General features: G+C 39.5%; 1 protein-coding gene across 1 annotated transcript in view; it reads left to right on the top strand.

Annotated features, from left to right (window-relative positions):
* The window catches only part of LOC145985616 (adhesion molecule nephrin-like), a 375,184-nt gene that overhangs the window by 173,401 nt on the left and 177,082 nt on the right, over positions 1-24,701 (top strand). Inside the window, exon 5 of the mRNA XM_083119686.1 lies at positions 12,009-12,212. Coding sequence (XP_082975812.1) covers positions 12,009-12,212 — 204 coding nt within the window. The remainder of the gene's footprint in view (positions 1-12,008; positions 12,213-24,701) is intronic.

Here is a 24,701-nt window from a genome sequence, read left to right on the forward strand (position 1 = left end):
TCTAATTATTTCTTTTTTAAAAAAAGATCCCTGGCCCCCAAAGAAAATTATCCCGCCAGGGATGCGTGGTGCCCAACACAATATATAAAAAAAAAAAAATCACACCCCATAACTTTAAGAATTCCACCTAATAAACTTTTCTCAATATCTATGACAATTAACAAATCATACTCTTGGGATAATATGACACTGGAATAAATTGTTATAACTTCAAGAAATTACATTAGGTTGTAACAAGAACACACACACACAAGCTGGAAAAGGAAGCTGAAAATGAAAGCCAACAATTACCTCAAGCTTTACGAAGCGTACACCGCGTACAAAAGGGTAACCACAGGTAACGTGGACATGTACTACACACCCAGCGTATTCAAAGCACAGAGAGAGACCCATGTTCGTCATCAACACGTCAAAAAGAAAGCAGGTTGTGGTCAACCATCGCACCATCATCAAAATAGTGTGTGAATTTCACGACGCCCTCCTCGACGACACCGTTTGCAGCGTTATCATGGTGGCAGAAAAATCATTCGTCCAGGATGTCAAAAATGAGAGCCTTACGGAGCAGTTTTAAAAAAGAAGAAGCTACAAATTGAAAAAAAAAACGCAAGTAGCATTTTTTTTCCAGATCATAAATTGCACTAAAGATTCAAATAAATACAAGTAGCAATTATTCATATTATTTTTAGCACCATTAAAACAAAATGTCATTCGCACTTATACTATGCTTGAGAATATAATTTTATTTCTTTCTCTTTTTTTCAGGTGCTGAAATCAACTTTTGTTTCCCCTCCTATCACACTAAGAAAACAAACATACAACTTTAGTTATCACACATTCCGTTCATTTATTTTAATTAACCAAGAATATGCTTTTTTTCTCAATAGGTTCTATTTTTTTCCATATTGTCATTACCTGTAACAAAAACAACAACATCGTACACTAGAGTCAATAGCTACATACACACACGTTGCATTTAAAACACACACGGAGGTCCTCTGTAGGGAGTCATGGGGGTTTATGAAAGTAAAAAGAGGAACCCGTGAAGCCTTACAGAGGCGTGGTTTATATGGCCGCCGCCGATAGAACTGTGTTGGGCACCACGGATCCCTGGCGGGATAATTTTCTTTGGAGGCCAGGGATCTTTTTTTAAAAAAAGAAATAATTAGATTAACACACAAAAGTGCGTTTGCAGGTTAATTTTCCCCGTGGAATTGTGTTTTCAGTAATTGCCAGGCTTGTCGATGACAGACCATCTCAGCTTTTTTTCTTACCTGTCCACCCAGATGTTGGTGCCTAAATATAATGTAAATAAGTGGAATATACATCCTGTAGAATGTACATGAATGCCCATAATAGGTTTCAGATGTCTTGAGCCTACTTAAAACTTAAATTATGAAGGACACGATATTAGCGGGAGGCCTCTTTTGCAACTAATGAATTGTAAACCGTTCAGAGAACAGCGCCTTCAGGAATTGTTATAACATTAATGCTTGCTTCTGTGGGATATTAGCATAATTATGCAAAAGCAATAAAATATGAATAATGAGACTGGAGACCGTATCTTGTTAAGTCTAGCTTTCCATCGCAGCCGAAAGTGGCGCGCTGAAGAGTTTTACAGTGCGCAGGTACTTTCCTGCATCGAGCGGTTACACAAAAACGAGCCTTTTTTACGACGCGGAGGAGAAAGAATTTGACCGTTTTGTGATGCGTTTCGGTCCTTATATACCGGGCGATAAAAGTTGTCAAAATGTATAGGCCTGAAAATTTACGAATATCTGATTTAGGTTTACGCAGGCCTAGCATTATTGCACGTTTATGCATCCACCGTTGCTTTAATTTCCAGCAGAACGAGACTCCACGGTGGTTTGTTTCGGAATATTTTGCTGTTCAGGACCATCTAGCTTACGGTTCATTTTCCTCTGCCGAAGCACTAGCAGTGTTGCCAAGTGGGAATAGCAAAAGGGTTCCAAATCGCTTCCACATTGCAACTAAAAGTCACTAATTTTTTTTACCTTTTGAAGGAAAATACGAAACGTTTCGTGTTTTATTACAGGCAAGTTTCCTAGGCGACCAGATAGTATTTCGACAGAAAACCAGATTCCCCAAGTTTGACGGATATTCATGAAAAGTATGTGTGTTTTGACCTATACCAATGTTTGTTATCAACTTTACTTTGCACCCCGGAGGTTATTGGGACTGGACCTACAATGTATGGTCACCTACGAATCATCTACACGTGACCCGAATGGCGAGTTCAACACGGTATCCTTCGATTACAGTCCAGTTTGATTAAAATAATAATAACGCGTGGCGCAACAGCCCGTGAGGGCCGCGGCCTACCTTCCGACTGCCGACCTCACCCCCACCTGTCGAGGTTGGAGATCACCCCACCAGTTACTGACTCTGGTCAGCACGATGGACCCCCAGTCTTTGTTGTGGGTTCCCGTGACCGGGTTACGCTACTCATTCGTTGCTACCCAATTTCTTCACGATGGCGGATGGCCACCGGTCCCATACATAGGCCGAAACTTCAGGAGAAAAGTTGTTAAGCTTCTCCCAGGAGACTCGAAGAAGCGGGCGTCCCCGATCCGGCGTCCATGGATTGAAGCTTATACGTCCACGGTTGGGGACCAAGGTGATCGAAAATGCTTTCTTCAGCATCCTCGTCGGCATTTATTAATTTCCACTGAATGACACCTGTTATCTCACAGACTTAGGAGATAGAAGAGATATTATATCACTTGATTGTGTCCCAGTCAGCATCGTTAGGCGACTACATAAACGCTGTTTCATCTACTAATATTTTGTATTTCTGTTATTTAACGTCGCTTTTAGAACACTTTTGCCTATTCGCGACGATCAGGATGAGTTATGATTAGATAAAATTTATGAAGAAACATTCGCAAATCACATCCATGCCCACGTCGGGATTCGAACCCGGGAACTTCGGTCGGGAATCCAAACGTTGACCACTTAACGCGCTCGACCACCGAGCAGGAGCCCATTTACTTTGTCTAGTACTTTCGAGAGAAAGGTTATGACACATTTTAACGCACAAAGTATTTTTTTTACTTATGGACGAAGTAACACGTTTAATCTTTTTCAAGTAAAATACGTGAAAATCAATATATCTACGAAAAGAATCATAACTAGCTAAACGAGATAAATTTGGAAATGTATGTTCTTGTAGAACTAAAGAAAACATCCAGATCTGGTTTCACAAAGCCAAGTTGGCAACACTAGTGATCCAAGTGAAACGGCACAAACTCGCAGGTACGTTTGGCGCTGCCACCGTCTTCCTTCTAGCCAGTTTCCTCCACTCATCCCGCTCTTACAGGAGTTTTTAATTGCATCATAAAGTGTGAGGGATTGCAATACTTAAGGGATTGATTAACCTCGTTTTGACTCTCGAAATGAAGGCATGAGAATAAACCAAGGCTCGTTTCGTTCCTCTGGAGAATTTAATCCTTTTGTTAACTGCGTATGTTGATCTGTTGTTACGGCCGAGCCTCATAACTTGTAAGCGAGAGATAAGGATCTGCTTTTTCTGCATCGATCTTGGGGGAGAAGGGGGTGAGCAGGCAGTTGTGAGTAAGGTTTCCTGTGCTTTGAGCATTTATGAATAACTACCGAGAAAGTGGATTTGAAATTCCAAGGAAATTTCTTCACCACCTTCCAGATTTCAATTCTCTTCCTGCTGCAAGATTTGGTGATGCGTGTGTGAACACATCATGCATGCTGTCTAGTCGGTTTCCACTGAGTTACTCTTCGTGCCATCACACACACGCACACTCAAACAGACATGCATATTGATTGAAACTAGCGGGTCTACACGATAGGGTAGTGGTAACTCCGCCGCTTTGTTTGCCAAGAGGTGCCGGATTCGATACACGGTAAAGGGACATTGCACACAATGGTTCGGATGTCAAATTTGAACTGTAGGCCAAGTCCCAATTAGCCTATCTGACTTGAAACTAACACACTTTGATCGAAACTAGCGAGAAGGTTGATTATGATGGTTCTCAGCATGACTGGCTTTACAGAACACGATGACAAACCCTTCTTATACAATAATTTGCGTAGAAAGTTGTCTGGATCATTGATTTGTAACCAATTTATGAAACAGAACCATCATTCGTAAGGAGACGATACCGATAGAAAGAAATCTGCAAGTGACTTCGTTGATGGTTGGTCACACCACCGTTGGACATGGTCACCTTGAAACTAACACGTTCCGTGTTGCATTCCATATGAAGACACGTTTCACAGTGGTTAGCATCCCGCTTTAAAACGTCCTAAGTGAGCATAAAGTTGACATAACCACCTTTGTAGCCTCGGTGGCCAAGCTGCACCTCGCCACTGATCGCCCAACATTCGAGTAATGGCATGGGAATATGTGAATGTCATCAATTTATCTAATCACCATTCATCTCCATTGTCACGATTAACCTAAAGAGGCATGAAAGTGATGTAAAGTTTAAAAATAAAAATTATAGTAATGAAAATGTGTAGAAGATATGAAAATTGTCCTGCTTCTGGAGTCAGTCAGTACTGTTGACAGATACTATGCGGTGTCATTCCTGTCCATGGAAATGTACTAAACCAGTGATACACTATACGTAGTAGTAATTTGCTCCTTCAAATTCAATTCTTTTTCCATATATATATGAATGACTGATTTGGTTTATATAGCATCGCTTTTCTGCCACTCTTGACAAATCGCGACGATGAGTATGAGTGATGACATGATGAAACTGATGAAAGGTTACACAGGGATTCGAACCCGGGACCCCTGGCGACGTAGAACACTGTGCTAACCACTCTGTCATGGTGGAAGGCTTTCCACATGTGACTAATTGCCCATGGGTACCCTGCACTCAAGCTATTAAAAGCTATCCTCCAAATCAATAAACCAACAAAACACCTTGCCCTTAAAATGTCTCAGGTGTAATATGCGTGTCTTTCTTCCTCACATCAATCCTTGTACACTCTTCATAATATCTTAGGCACCTAATGTGACCTTTAGGGAAATTACGCTTCAAAGCAATATGTTATCACTAAATTGAATAGATTTTGGGTTTTCCACTTGGGACGAGTTGGTTTCAATGATTGCATAAAAATCCATAATTATTTTGCAACTTTAGTTTACGAAGGTAAAGCTTCCCATTGAAGTTGGTTGATTTGTGTTTTAAGTTAACTTTATGCACAGTAAGGCTAATTGGGACTGGACCTACAGTTTAAAGTGACATCCGAACCACTATGTGCCTCCACCGGGTATCGAATCCAGAACCCCTTGATTACAAGGCGATGACGCTACCATTCCGCCGTCGGGAAGGCCCTCTTCCCAGTGAAGGCATAGAGATGTGTGCGGAAGTAGAATTCTACACATTCATAATCCCGGCTACTTGTGGGGACACGTGATCAGTACCAAACTCCAGCCGCTATTCCTCAAGGGGTTGCTCCCAGGTACCCATTAATTAAATGTCTGGTGAACCCCAGAGCCTCTCCATGCAAGAACACTGATGGAAAAATTCCCACCTCGTTGTGGTCATATTTATTCTATTATTTGCAAATTTTGTTTATTTTGCTGCATATTCATGTTAACTACATATATCTCTGGTCATCTAGACCAGGAGGCTAATGAATCTACCATCCGTGTGGAGCTTTAGCATGAATATTAGAGTTACATGTGGTCGTTTTATCGGAGCCACAGGGCTATTCACATGTTTGCTTTTTGTAAATATCCTAAGGGAAAATATTACATGAGTCATATGAAAAGTTTAAAAGTCAGACAAAAATTACAGGACAGACTGTAATACAGCTCTATTTTACATGAGGTATCAACTGTTATTTACAAGACAATCTCATGGCAGCAACACTGATCAAGTGAGCTTCAAATGGCCATTTTTGTCATTTTAAAGATGGCGCCTGCTCTACACGCTTGCAGGGTACTTCTTACCCTCTGTCAGCCTAGAGCGTACAGAAATTTCTAGGCAAATGAAAATTCAATTCTCTGTGCATGTTTACCACAACAGCAAGTTTACTAATGGAGGAAAAAGTTCGATGATGGCCTCAGTTCGCAGGCAGATAGGTGGAAAGGCCTTCGCAGTGGCTCATAAGTTGCTGCACGTGGACCCCAACAACTTATTCTTCTTGAAGTATAACTAACTAACTCTAGCCTTCTTAAACCCGAAGGTTCATGGCTGCAGCAACACAGGCCTTCCATCTGTCCCTATCTTGAGCAAGATCTATATACTCTTTTCCATCCCTACCGATTTCCTTTAGGTCCATCTCAACGTTGTCCCTCCATCTTCGTCTTGGCCTTCCTACAGGTCTCTTACCATCTGGTTTCCCAACAAGAATCCTGTAAACTCCTCTTTCCTCTCCCATTCGTGCCACATGGCCTGCCCACCTAAGTCTTCTTGATTTAATTATTCTAATAATATCTGGACATGAATAGAAATTATGTAGTTCTGAATTATGTAACCTTCTCCACTCACCTGTCTCCTCATCCCTTTTAGGTCCAAAGATTTTCCTAAGGATCTTATTTTGAAATACTCTCAATTTATGTTCAATGTAAGGGACCAAGTTTCACACCCATATAATACTACAGGCAAAATTACTGTTCTGTATATTTTAACTTTTAGTTTCTTAGATATTAAACGAGAAGACAAAAGTTTATGAAGAGAGAAGTAACATGCATTTCCTGAATTAAGCCTACTTTTTATTTCCTCTTTAATATAATTTTCATTTGTTAATATTACTCCTAAGTATTTGAATTTGGAAACTGGTTCAAACGAGTTGTTATCAATAATTAGATTTTGATTATTACCTAACACTTGGTTTCGGCCTGTAAGCATATATTTAGTTTTATCTTTGTTAACTTCCAAACCTATCTCTTTAGCAGTTTTCAAAAATATTTTAGCATTATTCTTAATCGTATTTATATCATCCCCCAGTAAGTCTACATCATCTGCATATGCTAACAACTGAGTCACACCATTTAATTTTAGTCCTTCTTTAGTTTCTTTTACCTTCCTTACAGCATATTCTAAGGCAAAATTAAAGAGCAATGGAGATAATGCATCTCCTTGTTTTAACCCATCATGAATTATAAATTTGTCAGACATATTATTACCCACACGAACTTTACTTTCTGTTTCACTGGTGCATATTTTTATCATACTAACAAGCTTCTTAGGTATTCCAAACTCTTCTAATATATTATATAATTTATCTCTTTTGACTGAATCATATGCTTTTGAAATCAATGAATAGCTGATGGACATTTTGATTATATTCCCACTTTTTTTCAAGTGTCTGTCTGATGTGAAAAATTTGATCTGTAGTTGATCTGTTACGTTTAAATCCTCATTGATAATCACCTATAATTTCATTAGCATATGGGGTTAGTCTTGTTAAAATAATGTTAGACAATATTTTGTATGTTGTTGAGAGTAGAGAAATTCCACGGTAATTATTGCAATTCATTTTATCACCTTTTTTAAACACAGGAACAATTATGGATTCTTTCCACTGTTGAGGGATTTATTCTTTATTCCATATTAAACAAATTAATTTATGAATTTGACATATTAATGAATTTCCACCATATTTAATTAACTCAGCTGGTATTAAATCACTGCCAGGCTCTTTGTTATTCTTTAGCCTTTTAATAGCATCTTTAACTTCAGTCAAGTTTGGTTCTGGAACTAAAGGTTCTGCTGTGTGTACTTCATTTACTTCTGATTTATCTCCTACATGGACATTTAAAAGGTCATTAAAGTAGTTCTTCCATCTATTTAGAATATCGCTTGGGTCAGCTAGATAATCACTTCTTGAAGTATGCAGGCAATAACTCCAAGTTGAAAATATATGTAGACGAGCAATAGGTCTATGCTAGAAAGCAGCAAACTTGTGCAACCCTACATGCAGAAACCTACAAGATAAGAAACAAAAACAAATTAGGGTTTTCATTTGACTCTCCTTTGTGGTCACCAATGCTCAAATCCTGACCGATAAGCTCTAAACCATTGGTGCATCTACATTTTGAGGAATTCAGCGCAAATAATAGATTCTGGGCCTCTTCTTTCGTCACACTTATCTTTCAAATAAAGTTCTCTTACTTTCTTCACTGCACATGCAGTAGAAATAATTTATTCGGTCACAAACTTATTTTCTATTAAAGGTTTTATCTTTTTCTATTCCTTGCCTTCAACTTCCCCCTCCCCTCTCTCTCTCAATCGTTTTGAATGTACTGCATTCTATATCTTTACTCTCTTGGTCTGTCTTTTCCTCTAATGTTTTCTCAAACTTTTCAATTTTTTATTCATTTTAATCGTTCCACACTTTTTCTCCCCCTCTCTCCAATCTCAACACTCCTCAACTCCGTCATGAAACAACTCCTCTTTGAGAGCCAAAGCGTGCCAAGTACCTTCGTTGGGTGACGCGTGGTCAGCGCATCGATTCCTGGATTTCGCGACCGTAGATCTCTGTACTTTTCACGTAGCTCCCCATTGTCCTCACCGTGCTGGGTCAACATAGGAATTTGTTTAGCTGCTACCTGGAATCGAACCCGAGACTGCTCACACCAAAGGATCATAATCTCAAAACAATTGGTTAATACATGACAAGTGACCTCCTGCTTTGGAGATGGCATAGTAGTATTCGAACTAGTACCAAACAAGGGTGAACCCCGGTCACGGATAAACAATCCTCCCATGCATCCAGCTCTTTACACTAATTTAATTTCAATTTGCACTGTGAACCACGCCATCAAAGCACGTCTCACTGCCCAGACTCCTGCACAGGGTGGAGGCTCTACCACAGTAAAATAACCGTCCGAGGCATTTTAGTCTCTACACTAATTTCATTGAAATTTGATTCCCATTTTGCACTATGATTCATGCCATAAAAGCAAATCTCTCTTTCAAGACTTCTATATTGGGGAGACCTTCGGCCACCACCACAATTCTCCCAGAAACTACCTCCCATATTGACTCTTTCACAACAACATCATGTATTTGGAAACTACTAACATTTAACACAATCCCTGAAGACGCAGAGAGAATGAGTATTTGAAATGTTGGTAATTGTTAAAAATCCAAAACAATCCATCATAATTTGTGTAGTAAGGCATGGAAACAGTATAGTTGAAGATCAAACACTTCAATAGAGCAGATAGAGAAAGACACAGGCTCAAGCATGACTCGGACACGGATCTCTGGTCTACCGTGCCATTCCTATACCAACTGACCTACCCTAGTTTCGTATGCATTTTCACACATGATGTCTTACCTTATAAACATTTTACCAGCCAGTAATACTGCAACGGGATATGTTGTCATTCAATGATTGATGACGTAGACAGTGTTAGGGATGTTCCAGGACTAAGTTGAATTTTACATTATGGTTTGTCAGCAGCGCAGAGCCATATGGAAAAACAACAATGTTGCTGTTTGTTCTTATGTCCATTTTATCTACAGAAAGGCTAATCTGGACTGGACCTACAGTTTAAAGTGGCATCGAAACTAACATGTGCCTCCACCGACTATTGAGCCTAGAGCTCTTGTTTACAAGGTGACGACGTTACCACTACGCCATCGAGAAGGCCCAAAACAAAAGAAATGTGGTTAATGTTATTGCAATTATGTAAAAAGAGATCGTACCTTAACGATACGGTATGGGAGACTCGGATTAGAGTCCTGGTCGAGGAAAATATGAACTGCGTTGCTACGAACCACACTTTCTATTGTTATTTAGTTTTAAATATAAACTGTTGGCAGTTTGGTGTCACATACGATGCAGTGCCTGATGATTACAACACTATATCCTAGCCTCCTACGTATGAATCTGGATAATCAAGCAAATGCGACATGTGGATGGAATAATCTATGCAACGTCATACAATGAATGCGCAGTGACATGCGCTGTAGCCTTCCGTGTATGCCCTTCGGTGTCCTGCGCACGCGCTGAACCTTCCCGTAGATATGCTGAAGAACGAAACGTGGCGAGTAGGCGGGGCCTGCTCCGTAAGATCAGAAAACAGTACTTGCTTCGAATGTGGCCATCCAACATAACTAGAAACATTACGAACAGCTAGATAAAATTAATTTCAAGAACAATTGAAAGAACCACAAAACCCATCCAATCATCTATTACGTTCCCTACTTAGATGTTACGTAGCAACCAGCATTGATTAATTAGAGTACTTCGGATCAAATTCCACTTCTAGGTATTTTCTCCGTTTCTCCATGAGCATCATTACAAAATGTTCCTAATTGCTGCTCATCTCAAAGCTGAAAAATCCACACTTTATTATGCAACCCATAATCGTTCTCAGAGGCGAAATAAGATATAGGAGATTATTAAATGTTCCGAGAAGTTGAGGCCATTGAACACCGAAAACACTTGAAAGCTACTTAATATAATAATTAATGCAATTAAGTTGTGTTCTAGACACTAGACCTCCTAAATCACGAAACAACCCCAGCGTTATAACTTTACGGGAAAGGTAACGGTTTTAGCCCATCTTCCCCCGTAGAGCTAGTTAAAGAGGATTACAGAATTCCGAGACAAGACTTGGCTGATTTTTTTGTTACGCAATTGAGTGGAAAGGAGGAACCTGAAAGTTTCCCACTCTTAGATCGATCCTCAAGAAAAAGTCAGCGGCTTTAGAGTTCAGAAAATATTTGCTTGATGCTGTTGAGATAAACCGAGAAGTTTCAGAAGTAAGTGGTCGATGCTAAGTTTCCAACATCTCTACTGAGGGATGCGGATTTTCATTTTGGTTTTTCATACACTTGCCACTTCGTAGATGGCAATACTGAAGACTATCTTCTTTACCACTGCGCTCTAATGTCTAATGAAGGAGACTCTTTTTCGAAGTTCTTAAAACGCAAAACAAAACTACCAATACTTTATTTTTTATTTAGGCTTGTTCATAATCTAGCGAGTATTGGGCTAACCAGGATTGGACCTCCAATTTAAACAAGAATCCGAACCAACGTGTAATGCTTGGCTAGGAATCGAGTGGGTTATCCCTTGATTACAAGATCGTTAATTGTGATCATCTCAAGAGCTATTATAGGACAACAATAGAAACTAATTGATGACATCGTCAGAATTCGAAAGATGGAGAAGATCAAGAAAACAAGGACGCAGCATACACCCTTCAACAGTATAGACATCTCTATTTTATCCTTTCATCTCACTAGATGCGCTGCACCCTATTGCTTTACTAACTACACTCTGTCAACTAGTATTGTGCACGTATGGACGAAAATTCTTGAACATTCTGGACACCGTACAAACAATGGTAAACTAAGCACATTATATTTCTATTTCGCAGTGCAACTTTAACAGAATGTTGAATGTGTTTAATGAGTAAACGTGAACATTACGTGGATGTACGTTATATTGATTAATAGGGTATACGTTTCTAGACCTAGGGCTTCCCATATGACGAAGTGGCAATGTCTTCGCCTTCCAATCGAGTCTCGGGTTCTCTGATCGCACTTTAAACTGTAAGTCAAATCACGATACTAAAATCAAAACTCAAAGTTTTAATACTTTAAAATCAACCAACCGTACAAAGTAAAAAGTACACTTGTGACCTAAAATTTCCCATAAATATGTTACAAAACAAAAAATATATATATGCCCTATCAACAACAAAAATCTCTAATTGGTAGCTTATTCCCTCATAAGCTTCACTTCATGGGGTACTTCTTATTTGCTGAATGTATGAGCCTCGAGTTGCAATGACTACTTTGTATAAATCTAATGTTGATTGATTGATTGATTGATTTAGTTTATTTTACTTCGCGTTTTGTGCCTCTTGGCTAATTTGCGAAGATGGGGATGAGTGATGAAATGATGAAATTGATGAATGGACATTCACAAACAACCAAACCCGACCGGGATTCGAACCCGGGACCCTTGTATAAATCTAATGTAAATTACATTCCATTGTCAGCCTACAAAAATAGTATACTTATATTTTTCAGGTTTTCCAAGGCCAGAGGTCACGTGGTGGTTGGGCAGAGCACTGAAAGATAGTATTTCGGAGACCTCAAACGACAAGATGACGGTGAACCAGCTCTTCCTGCCAAACGTAAGCCGGAACATGCTTGGATCGAAACTCGCCTGCGTCGGTAGCAACTCCAACCTCACCTCGCCAGTTGTCAAAGAAATATCGCTTGACCTTTACCGTAAGTACTCGGATCACAAGTAGCAATCGCATTGGTTAAAGCTGTTAAGATGCAATGCTTTTTCAGCAACGGAGTTACCAATTCTTTACGTTATTATGTTTAAGGTAGGAAAACAATATTATAGAAAGGCAAGAGCTTTGGAATACTACAGGGTGGATGATTCAAGGCGCAACCGCTTGCTAGCCGCTCGCCCGGCTATAGCAAGGTCGGTCGCCGATTTGAAGCATGCCGTGCACTCGAGCTCCAGCATAACCTGTGCACCAAACGATGTTTTGGCACGAAATTGGAACTCCACTGGAAAATTTAACTCCTCCAGTTTGCCTCGTGCTTCGGTGGGAGGCGGACGTACTGTTACTAAGGACTTGCTTGGTCTAACGGTCGAACAGGATAAAGGTCTTTGTGTTGCGTGTTTGTGTGTGTTTGGTGCCCGAGTACTATTTGCATATAGTGAATAGGAGGAAGGTTTAATTTTCACCGGGACGATGTCGGATTCCACCCAATACATTCTGAAGGACACGTGGCCAAAATCGACTAATTTCGTTCTTACGTTCTTAGAGTCACAAAGGAGAAGGAAGGGTAAAAACATATAAATTCAAATCCAAAATCACTTGCCAGCGGTACCTGGTTCGAATCCCGGACGCAGCATGCGTGTTCTTTGTGAGTGTCCTTTCATCAATACCATATATTCACTCATCCACATCGTCTCGATTAGCCATAAGTTGCATAAAAGTGACATAATAACAAAAAAGGAATAAACAAAATAGGCTTCTAAATAACCTGAACTGAAATTCCTGATCTTGCAGGTGTGCTAGTTTGCCCTAGTAACAGCAGTACGCGAAAGCGACGACCACAAGGTTGCAAGGGGAATAATACTCCCTTATATTTACATAAACTGCCCTCTTTAGTTTTATTCTGTTGATAATCCGTTTTCTTAACACTGTTAATTTGTAGCCCTTCAATATCCTATTATTCAGTGTAAGATAAGTTATACGAGCCATTTTAATACATCAAAATACAAATAATAATAATTACAACAACTCATTAAAAATTCAGTCTTGGTGCCCGAGTACGTTTAGTGGTCTTCATTAATTCGCCAAAAAAATTTCACGAATTTCTTCTTTTCATAAACATCATTCGTTATTCACTTACTCCCTTGTCACCATTAGCCGAAAGTGAAAAAGACACAAAGTAAGAAAAATACAAAATTCCGATATTACGGTGAAAAATATGAAGGTTTATTGTCTTAACCATCAATATCACCCCTCACAAACAAACACAACAGGATCCATTGTCACACAGTAAATGGTGGGAAGTTCCCGTTATTATCTTCCATTCTGATACAGATGTTTTATTTGGAATACTGTCTTACTATGCTGATACAAATGCTTAGAATTGCAGTTCAATACAAGCATGATAAATGAGAAACGTATAAATTTAAATGGTTGAACAGATTATAAGTGTACACTTCTGTGGTATCTGAGTGGAAATTATTAAAGACGGATTATAATACGTATATAATATACATAATATTACATTATAATTATCAGAGGTTCCCTGGCTTAGCAGGATCTGTCATTTTTCGTACGTTACGAAGACTTAGATGATTTACGGAATTATAAGAACATGCTGCCATCTGTTTCTAGTATTAAGCACAGCATATCGTTCGTCGAGATATTCCTAAAATGGTCGGCCAGTATTTGAGCATTGGTGTCCACAGGGAGAGTTCATTTCGAAACCCCTGGATAATTTTATAAAATGCTTTGTATCGCTTTTTTTCTCTTTCCGTCCCTTTGTGTTAAATTATCGCCCTCCTTCCTATGTGCCATCTTTCTCTCTTTTTCACTCGTAATTTCTAGTAATGTTTTATCCCGTTTCTTTATCTATCTATCTATGTATATATATATATATATATATATATATGTGTGTGTGTGTGTGTGTGTGTGTGTGTGTGTGTGTGTGTGTGTAAGTGTGTGTGTGTGTGTGTTTTAAATATATTCCTCCCTCTTCCCCGATTATTTAAATATTTTATCTCTCTCTCTCTCTCTCTCATTCCGTCTCTGCGTTTCTCTTCCTTCGCGCTCTCTCTCTCTCTCTGCCTCACTCACTGTTCATTTCTGTTTTCTCTCTGTCACTCACTCTCTCTTTATCATTCATTAATGTTTCTCTCATATTCTTTCTGCTTACATAAAAAGCATAAACTTGGAATTATACGATTTTCAATACAGGTATTCATTCAAAACATATTTTTATAAATTGTGAGCACTTTAGGAAGCTTTGTGTGAGCGTCCATGGATGTGAGAATGTGCAATGGCGTGCGCAGAGAGAGATGGGGCTGATGGGGCAGCAGCTTCTCCGGAAATTGTGAAAAAAATAACAATTTTGAAAATGAAAGCACTAGAGAACTCGGGGGAAAAAACGGACGTGATAACTGTAACCTTGCCTTAAATGACTCGCGATTACGATATTTTTGTTTTAGAATAACATTTAAGACGAAGGTTAAAAATGGTATTTGAAATATTTTATAGTATTCGACCCCCTCTAGAACACAGCTATGAAATATTAACTTTTACGATTCGCACTGCGAAAAGAGATCCTGTGTACGCCAGTGGGCATGTGAGAGTGTGCATGTGTGTGTGTGTGTGTGTGTGTGTGTGTGTGTGTGTATACTGGTATTTTCTTATTTAGCGTGGCTTCTCTGTCACTTTCGGCTGATCGAGCGATGAGGACGAATGATGATTAGATGAAATTGATGAAGAGGCTATCACAAAGATATACCCATGTCAGGACTCGAATCTGGGACAGTCTCTGACGAGATTCAAGCTGTCAACAAGCTCAGCCAGGAAGGCGACATGTGTGCGCCTGCATGTGTGTTTGTGAATATACCAACCCCTCCTCCCCCATTTCTACATCTGTCCCTCCACACCGTCTGATTTGTACGCATCATTACGGCTTAAAATTGGAGCCACGTCTGTGCAATAATACCTTTCGGCGAGAGTGAAACGGAATGAAGATTACGGTCGTTACATCCTGACATGGAGTTGGATGCCTGGTAAGCCATTCGGCGGACAGCGCCACCGTATTCCTGCGGTTTCGGCTCATCTGTACGTGTAATGGGCTTTTCGATGCGATATATAACTTGCTTCATCAGTTTCGCTGCGGAGCTTCCCAGAGCGATTGTCATTTTTCGCGTCTCTTCTTCCTACGGCACATTAACAGGGGTCGCGCCACTGGAGGGAAGGTGAGGGGTCTTTGAGGGAAGCAATCAGAAAATTCTTTCTTGGGATTGGCGGATGGGGGATGGAAATGGATGAGTCTTTGGCCGTGTTCTAAGGTGAGTAACGGTTGTTCCTATCCTGCTGCTCAATTCGACTATCGATATCTCGAATACTATTAGTGCTACAATGATATAATTCGTTGAATATCGAGGCATATAAAGCTATTGCTAGAGTGCATAGTCATCAATGAATATCAGTTGATCAGTCTATTTGTACGAATCAGCCAAAATATATATGCTACCATTGTCAAAAGTCGATGTTTGCCATAGTCTAAGTCTTCTGTGGATGTGAATTCAAGCAATGAAAATGATATTGTTATTTTGTTTTGATCATTTGTTCACGATCGTTTACAAAGAGTTACGATGTTATCACTTTACAACATAACGATTTATTATATTCAAACAACAAGAACCTCAGGACAAAACTATTCACGGTCCGTCTGCCATGTGAAGTAAACGTTGTAGTAATCCACATTTTGATTTCGTTGCTTGATTTGTTTGATTTGGTGTTTTAAGTCCACTTTATGCACAGTAAGGCTAATCAGAACTGGACCTAAAGTTTAAAGTAGGAGCCGAGCCACTGTGTGCCTCCACCGGGTATCGAACACGGGACCCCTGGATTACAAGGCGACGACGATACCACTGCACCATCAGGGGAGGCCCTAATCCTTATTTTGAAAATGGTTAGAGTTTATACTGCGATCTGAACATTGCACAGTGTCTCTATACTGGGGGATCAAACTCGGGGCCTCTTTATTACAAGGCGATGACAACACTACCAGCACACAATCCGAGAGGCACCACCAGACTCGTAGAGGAGTGGTTATAACGTGCTAGGAAAGGGAGAAGTTTTAGGTTCGAATTCTGGGCAAGGCATGGACTTTCATTCAGGTTTTGTATTTTCTTATTTATTGTCAGTTTCGTTTTACTAGAAACGATGAGAAAGAAATGGTGAATGCATGGAATTGGTGATGCAACATATACAAAGAAGAGCCGAGACTCGAACGTTGAACTTTCGATAGCGAGATCTTGGGTTGACTGCTCGGTCGTCGAGGCGGTGGAAATTTACCTTCATTACGTAGTCCATTTTATGAAATCATCGTTCATCTTCCTCATCGTGTGTAACTTAGAGGAGTGTGTGAATTAAAGGGGGATGCCCAGGATTTCCCCCCTACAGAGAATTTTATCGCTGTCAAAAGACAATTACTTTTATCCCTGCCAGGGATGCTATTAACCCCACCCCCTTCCTCATAGAAAGGGAATTGAAAGCATATACTATAATACTATACCATTTTTTAACTATGTAACAAACATGATTGAAAAATAATTTGTGTCCAGTTACCTTGTTGAAGAGTATGTAGCCTTGCGAATTAAAAAAGAACACTATTTTGCAACTAAACAACTCGCCTAGCCAATAGCAGGCTGTTTTCCCCTAAAGTTCTCATGCCATAGTTCTGATATTTTGCATGTATTCAGGTTCACAACAAACTTGCAGTTAGGTTGGCAATAGAAATTTGGTAATGTTTTCAGTGTTACTAGGTCCATAAGTTTTGGTCTTCCTAGAACGTAAATACGTATACATATGCACTAAGTGTTTCTAAATTACGTATACGTGTTGTCATAAAATTTATACCGTGTACCAGCTAACTGTAGACCAGGCTAACGAGAACAAGTCTCTGCGCAAGTAGTGACGCGAGACGGCCCCATCAATTAACAGTGATAGAAACGGGATTGCGTAATGGGCAACTGGAGTTAACCGATTTCTCTGCTTCGCTCTGTAAGCGTTGCAAACTTCTGAAAGCGACAATAGCGTACGCACATGGCAAACGGACCGAATTGTTGTCTCCTGGTTCGTATCCTTGGTTTAAGAAATTCTTAGGGAAATATTAGGGATATAATAGGAAATGCAAATTTTGATAATTAGCGAAGGGACTAAGGTCTGGACCGTACGTCTGTGCATCCCATGAAATTTCCGTACATGCGCACTCAGGAACGTACGGTTGGCAACGCTGCGCTTTCACCAGTCGATTTCCCTTCTCCTCCTCTACCGCTATGCACAGTCCTGCTCCACAGTTAGCTGGGACAGGGTATAATGGCCAAAGTTAGAACCAATGTTCTAAGATACTTCTTAGTAGAAACGCCAGGCTATATAACTGACTGGCAACACATACAAATCTGCATGTCCCCCCCCCGAATAAAACCCTATCTCCCGAAATGAAATCACAAATACGCCACTGAGTGGGCATAACCCGCCCCCCCTTCCCCAAAGCAAAAAGCTTAATTCGCACAGTGACTTAGAGTGTCCGGTAACCAGAAGCACAACTGAAGATAAATAAATATAACGCACTATTCCAGATAGAGAAGAATTTTGGTTTTGTTTAAGTCCATTTTTATGCTCAGACAAGTTAATCGGCACAGCATAAGGTAGGATCCCAACCCATGTAAAATGTGGCTCTACTGATAATCGAACCTGGATCTCTTGATTACCTCTTGCAACCAAAAATTGACGTACTGGTCGAATATTTACCCTACCTTACCCGAGGGGGGCTCTCAGGTCCACCGCCTCTTTTTTTCTAATTTTCAACTGTGAAAATTTTTATAAAAAAATTGAAAAATAAATTACATTTTTTACTAGGGTGTATCTCAATATGTATGTATTGCTTTCGTTTATAAGAACATACATCTTATGCAAACAGGAGGCAAAATGCACTTGGTAGGCCAATCAGGTGCTATTTTTGAATGCGTGTTATTCGAGACACTCATACCAGTGACAGTGTACAATTGATTGGTAATGATGGTAATTATTGTAATAATTATAATTAATAAACAATTGAACCTCAAAAAACAAAACATAGCACAATTAAAAGATTATTATATTTTTAGTGAATGGTAAAATATGTGAGTGATAATCATGCAAAAATTGGTTGTTATTTTTTATTAATGATGGTAATTTTTGTAATTATTATTATTAATAAATAACTAAACATATAATGAACAAAGTACGGCACGGGTAAGCTAGCGTTAAATCATGCATGTACAAATTGGTATCTTTGCATAGGAGCTTCACGTCTTACCAATTTCTATGAATTGTAACAGCTCGAGAAACTGTAGCCGCAGAAGCATCTCCCATTTGAGTGCCTCTTCCAGAGATGCAGCAAACGGATGGAAAAACAGGCGTGATGACGTTTGACTACACCCCAAAAACATACATGAATAATTACATTTACAGAGTAACCGACGACCTTTTCATCAAACAAAGAACAGCAATCCACTTTTATGCGCAAAATTTTACAACATCATTAAAGCGGAAGCTACACGTACCTTGTCTGCCACGCTCCTGCTCATGGACTAAAAAAAGGAAGAAAACCAGAGAAATTTCAGCAGGTCTACGAGGCTGGTTCAAATCTGCGAACAAACTGCTAACCAGTACAGGCAATAATCACCATCATTAAAAATCATTAGCCAGACAAAACTCCTTTTATGTCCGGATTTATGAGATCGTATAAATTTACTCGCGAAAGCCGTAAACCTAATCTGCTGGTGGAGACGTGGATATCGAATAATAGAGGATAAAAAAAGAATCCTAGCTTATCAATAGGTTAAAAGCGAGGGAGTGGGAGAGAAGGTTATATCGAACGACAGCAAGTCTGGTGTACTGCTGTATGTAGACTATATGCACTATATGCACGCACACACATACACATACACGTATACAAAGTTTAATCCATTTCCACAAGCCTTGTAGCCCGAAACTCCAGTTTGGCATTGTTCCAACCGTTGGGAAAGATTATTGCCTCCAGAAATGGGATTCTGGAGCAATAGAGGTGCTTGAACCGGGGAGTCATCGGACGTGGAGGAGATTTGACATTCCCGGGGAGGAATCCAGACGACGCCTGGATGCTGCAACTGGACCATTGCCTCCTTTCATCTTTCTTCCTGGCCCAGATTCTGTCTTCCTTACCTTGAGCGACGTCGCCAGAAAGTCTCATCGCATGAAACAGTTAGGGTGCGTATCGATTCTATCGAAATTCCATTTCGATATTTGATGATCGACTCTCTCGAAAGGGCACCGTGCCTAACTGGTTAAGAAAATATGCGAGACTCGTCTTTCTATTTCTTTCTCGAATACTGAAGTAGTAACTGCGGTCATTATGTGGAAAATGAAAGCTTTGTAGGATGTTTCAAACTCTTGAACGTTAAAGAGAAATGGATAGTCACAATTATAACAGTCAAATATATGACATGCGCAATATTGATGTTTAATAAGTATTAACAGCCTACTGATATAACTTTAAATTTCTGAATATAAGATATTTAAACTATAAACCAATTACGTTGCATAATTTGTGGGTTGTATATAAAAGGGCGAATGTCATATTTTGATGAAAATGAGACAGCAGTGGGTTCCAACTTAACCAATAACCCATTCAATTTAGACCTTTTGGCACCTGAAAATAAGCACTCAGTGGAGTTCATTCCACTACGGTCTCATTTTCATCAAAATTATGACTTTGGCCTTTTTACCTGCAAACCACATAATTAATTTTTGGTAATTTTCTAAATTAAGATTTAATTAATAAACAGCGATAAAACACATAATTAGTTGGGTGGAGTAATAAAGTAACTTGCCTTATTGGAAACGAATTTTTGTCACAAGGCATGGAATTAATTAAACTATGAATAAAGCATCAAATAGAACATTCAGGTTTCTTTCAAGTAGTTAAATGTAATTCTTACAGCTCTAATGCTTTTGGAGATTTCGGAGCATTTAAAATGTACACGCCTTATATTGATCATTTCATATTCGAAGGAAAAAGTAAGAAATAGATTATGTTGTTGGGTTTTCAAATGTAAAAAAATATATAATTTCTCCATTTATTATTAGTTGGGATATCGACAGGTTTTTGAGATCTATTGGTCTTCTCACCGTCAGACAAACGGACTGATCGAGTTAGTTTAGGCTGATTTCAGCTACTACTTTGTAAGTCTATCAGTCCACATAGGAACTTCCGTGAGCGTGTAGTGGAAACGTCGCTGTCTCGTAATCAAGAGCTCTCGGATTCGATACGAGTACACGTAGTGTTCGGATTCCACTTTAAAGTGTTGTTCCTGTACCGATTAGCCTAAAGCGAGACAGGAGGACAGACCAAAACTGATAGAAGAATGAAACTTGGGAAGATTGTTAGAGATGTAGATGTAATGAGAGAAAAGGAAAATAAATAAAAGGAGACATGAAGCAGGAAGTGAGAAAGAAGTAAGAAAGTGATGCCGGAAGAGGAACAGAATAACATAGAAAGGAACAGTAGAAGAGAAAATAAATCTAGAAATAGAATGAAGGCAGGAGAAAGGGGGTTAGAGAGAGACAGAGAGAGAGAGAGAGAGAGAGAAATGGAGAAGGAAGAAAAATAGAAATAAACAGAGCAAGAAAGAGACTAATAGTGCCGGTCTCTATGGCGGAGTGGTTAGCACAGTGCGCTACGACGCCAGGGGTCCAGGGTTCGAATCCCGGCATTGGCATGGAAGTTCTTTGTAAGTGACCCCTTTATAAATTTCATCGTCTCATCACTCAAACTCATATTTGCGATTAGCTAAAAGTGGCAGAAAAGAGAAGTAAAATTAACTAAATCAATCAATCAGTCAAATCAAAGAGACTTTTAGTACCATGGTCACCGAATCAGAGCCCATCTAAGAATATTACGTCCACTTTTCAACCCACCTGAACGAAGTTCTCTGGGGACGTCACTGGTGGAGAACGTGCTCCAAAAAGTCGAGAAACTAGTCGTGTTCAGTTTCACACATACAACCCACGGTGTTCACTTTTCTCATCATATTTCCAGGGGTCCCGGGTTCGAATCCTGGCCAGGGCATGGATGTTGGTGAGTGTCCATTCATCAAATTCATCATGTCATCACACATCCTCATCTTCGTAAATTAGCCAAAAAGTGGCACAAGAAGCAAAGTACAATAAACCAATTCAATCAATCTCATCATATTTCGAGACTTAATTGGATAGACGATAAAAAAAATTATGAGAAATAGTATCGCAAAACAACAATTAGAATATCCCATTAATCTTCTTCTCACTTGAAAATCCTGCATTTGTACACAAATTCTCATGCCATTTCTATGCAAATAATTTAACCAGCAAATCATCCTCTCCAAGCACTAAAACGTGACGTATACATACTATACAAATATGCGAGTTTATATTAGAGGGTGAAAACAAAAATTACCCTTCTCTAACGAGAGGCATTTCGAAAGAGCATGTAGGAACACATTACTGGAATTATTTATCCTAACGCAGCTGACAGTAAAATTACAGCCATCATGTACCATCTTCGGGCATTTGCGTGCATTATCCCTTCTGTTTCGTGAAACATCCAGAACAAACGGGGAAAACATGGACATTCATTAGCAAGGCAGGCCGTTGCTTTACAATGCGGGGTTATAGTTTCATTATTCCCCTCTTGCTTGTTCCACACCTTCGTTGCAATCCTGTACTACAGATAAGTATAGCAACTAGAAGGTGTCGCTTCAGTAGGCATTTTCATTTTATCAGTTCACGCTCGAACTGTTTCGACTTTATGTGAACATTCTACATAAAGAAAAGTAAATGCATTAATTATCTTCAAAAAAATGCATAAACGTTGTAGCCTCCACCAAGCATTTAAATACATCAGGTATTTATTATGCACTATAATGAAACTATTTTTTTATAAATAATGTATCAAATAGCTCATCATGCTTAAAGTATTTTATAAATGTACTTTTTAATAACACGGGACTCAATTTAACTTAGACCATCCAGGTACGTACAATAATTCTTTCCTTTTTTTTGTTATCCAAAATGTATTCAATGTTATATATTTTCATCCTAGTGTTTCAGATTTTCAGATCTTTAATAATCTTTAGACATAGACTAATTAGGACTGGACCTACAGTTTAAAGTGTGGTACCAGAACAACCAAATCTTGCCTTGTAGTTAAGGAATTCCGGGATCGATACCCGGTGGAGGCTAATAGTGATTCTTACCCCATTTTAAACAGTATGCCCATTCGTGATAGTTGACTTGAAACACAAACTCAAAACTCAGAGATGTACTATGTTCCTCCGCAGGGTAACGAACCCGATACCTCTTGATTACAACAACGACGTGTTCATTGCGACATCGGCGAGCCTCTCAGTCTTGAAAAGGGAACAAGCCACAGCACTTAGAATAACAGGAAAATACGTGTGCAAATGATTCTATGAAACGTAAAATAAATTATGCAAGGAAATGCATGTATTTCGATTCAAGCATGAAATGGAGTTCCGGTATCTCATTTGATTCGTCTCAACGCTTTAGTTTCTCTTGATGTATTGCAAATGCATCGAATCAACAATTTTCGTCTATAACTAAATGAGTAAGTCAACAATTACACGCGCACTGAATCAGCTGATACATTTGAAGTTCATTAATTTTATTAATTTGATCAATCTATCAATATGTGTGGCAAGGTGGGGCCACTGGTGGTACAATTTCTTTAAAATTTAATGTCGCTTTTTGCCCATTTATATAAATGAATGATGTAAAGAAGAAGCTGTGGACCTTATTCGAAGCTACTACTTACAAGGTGAGATCTTGAGCCGACCATACGAGTTAAGTGGGCCACCTGTCTGACTTTAGTATAGTAACGTTTACTTTGAGTTTTGAGTTGGTGTTTTAAGTCCACTTTATGAACAGTAAGGCTAATAAAGACTGGACCTACAGCTTAAAGTGGGATCCGAACCACCGGGTATCGAACCTGGGACACCTTGATTACAAGCCGACAACGCTACCAATGCGCCATCGGGGAGGCCCTAGATAGTATCATTTACTTCTTTCACGCTGTTTCATAGTACAGTTAACAGAGTAAGAAAAATGTATAGAAGATGATGGGCTCAAGTAAGATACAAATGGAAGTAATGAACCATAGAATTCGTTCAAGGTAATATCCAAGCATTTGCATTGAGATAGTGCTAAAGAAATGTGAGCAAATAACGTACAGTCTTCAGCAATAAACAACGGACACGTAAATCCTGCAATATTCACTTTCCTGCATGCTGATATGTGTGCCTAACACATTTTGGTCACCTCTACGGCGGTGACCAAAATTACAATTTATTTATTTTGAAATTCAAGTTCGCTCGTCGCCGCAGAGTTAGGCAACAAACATGACGCATTGCAGCAAAGTGTGTACTTCAAAATCTAGGTGTCTTATTTATATTGCTGGTGACTGTACACAAGTTGAGGCCAATCGGGGCTATTTTTCTGGACTTGGAGAACGCTACTACTTCCTTTCAAATATCTTCCCAAATGCCCTCAACGATGCTCGATGAAAATCGAAATTTGGGGATTCTCACCGGGAATCGAACACAGGACCACTCCCACCTAAGTCAAGATCGCTAACCATTTGAAAACGCGGAATCCCCATACGCTAAAAGAGGAACATGTTTTCAAAGAGTTTTGGAAATGAAATCTTGAGATAGGTTGATGTCTGAACCTAAATGAAACGAGAAAAACAAAACAGTGGAGTTGAAGGTTTTACAATATTGAACTGCATACTATGTATTCATCCCCTGATATTATTGTAATAACTAAATCAAGAAAACCCCTGTGGCAAAATCATAGGAGGAGGTAGAAATGTTCACAGCATCCTTGTTGGAAAACGTGATGGTAAATACCTGTGGGAAGGCAGAGATGAACGTGGACTGCTACGTGTTAAGATAGACTTGAAAGAAATTGCTAACGATGGTTAAGAATTGATGGATCTTGCCAAAAATAGGGAGTATTTGGAAATATTTGTTGCTGCGGCAAGAGGACTTCGGGTATGTAAATATCAGTGTAAGCTATGGCAAGAATCTATTGCCTCTCGGACATTTGCATCCTCTGTGACTTCAACACCACGAAAAAGCCATATGCAACTCCTGCGGTCTCGGATAGAGCGTGAGCAAGGGCACAGTCCAAAAGCCAGATGACCAAAGGCGACAATTCATTCAGGAAAAGGGCCAGCAACGAGTCTAATTCGACCCTTTTAGTTGCGCAGACAGAAATAATAAAGAGATAACCACAGCCCCTCTTTTGTGCTCTGAGTCACGCGTCCTCTCATTCTCCTCTCGGATCTTCCTCTTTCCTTTTTTCCCCTCTCCCTCCATCCCTCGGCCCTTAGCTTTCAGACCCGCCGCACCCTACGACA

Source organism: Lepisma saccharinum, chromosome 3 (assembly GCF_977018435.1).
Source record: "Lepisma saccharinum chromosome 3, izLepSacc3.1, whole genome shotgun sequence".
In the NCBI taxonomy this organism is placed as follows: domain Eukaryota; kingdom Metazoa; phylum Arthropoda; class Insecta; order Zygentoma; family Lepismatidae; genus Lepisma; species Lepisma saccharinum.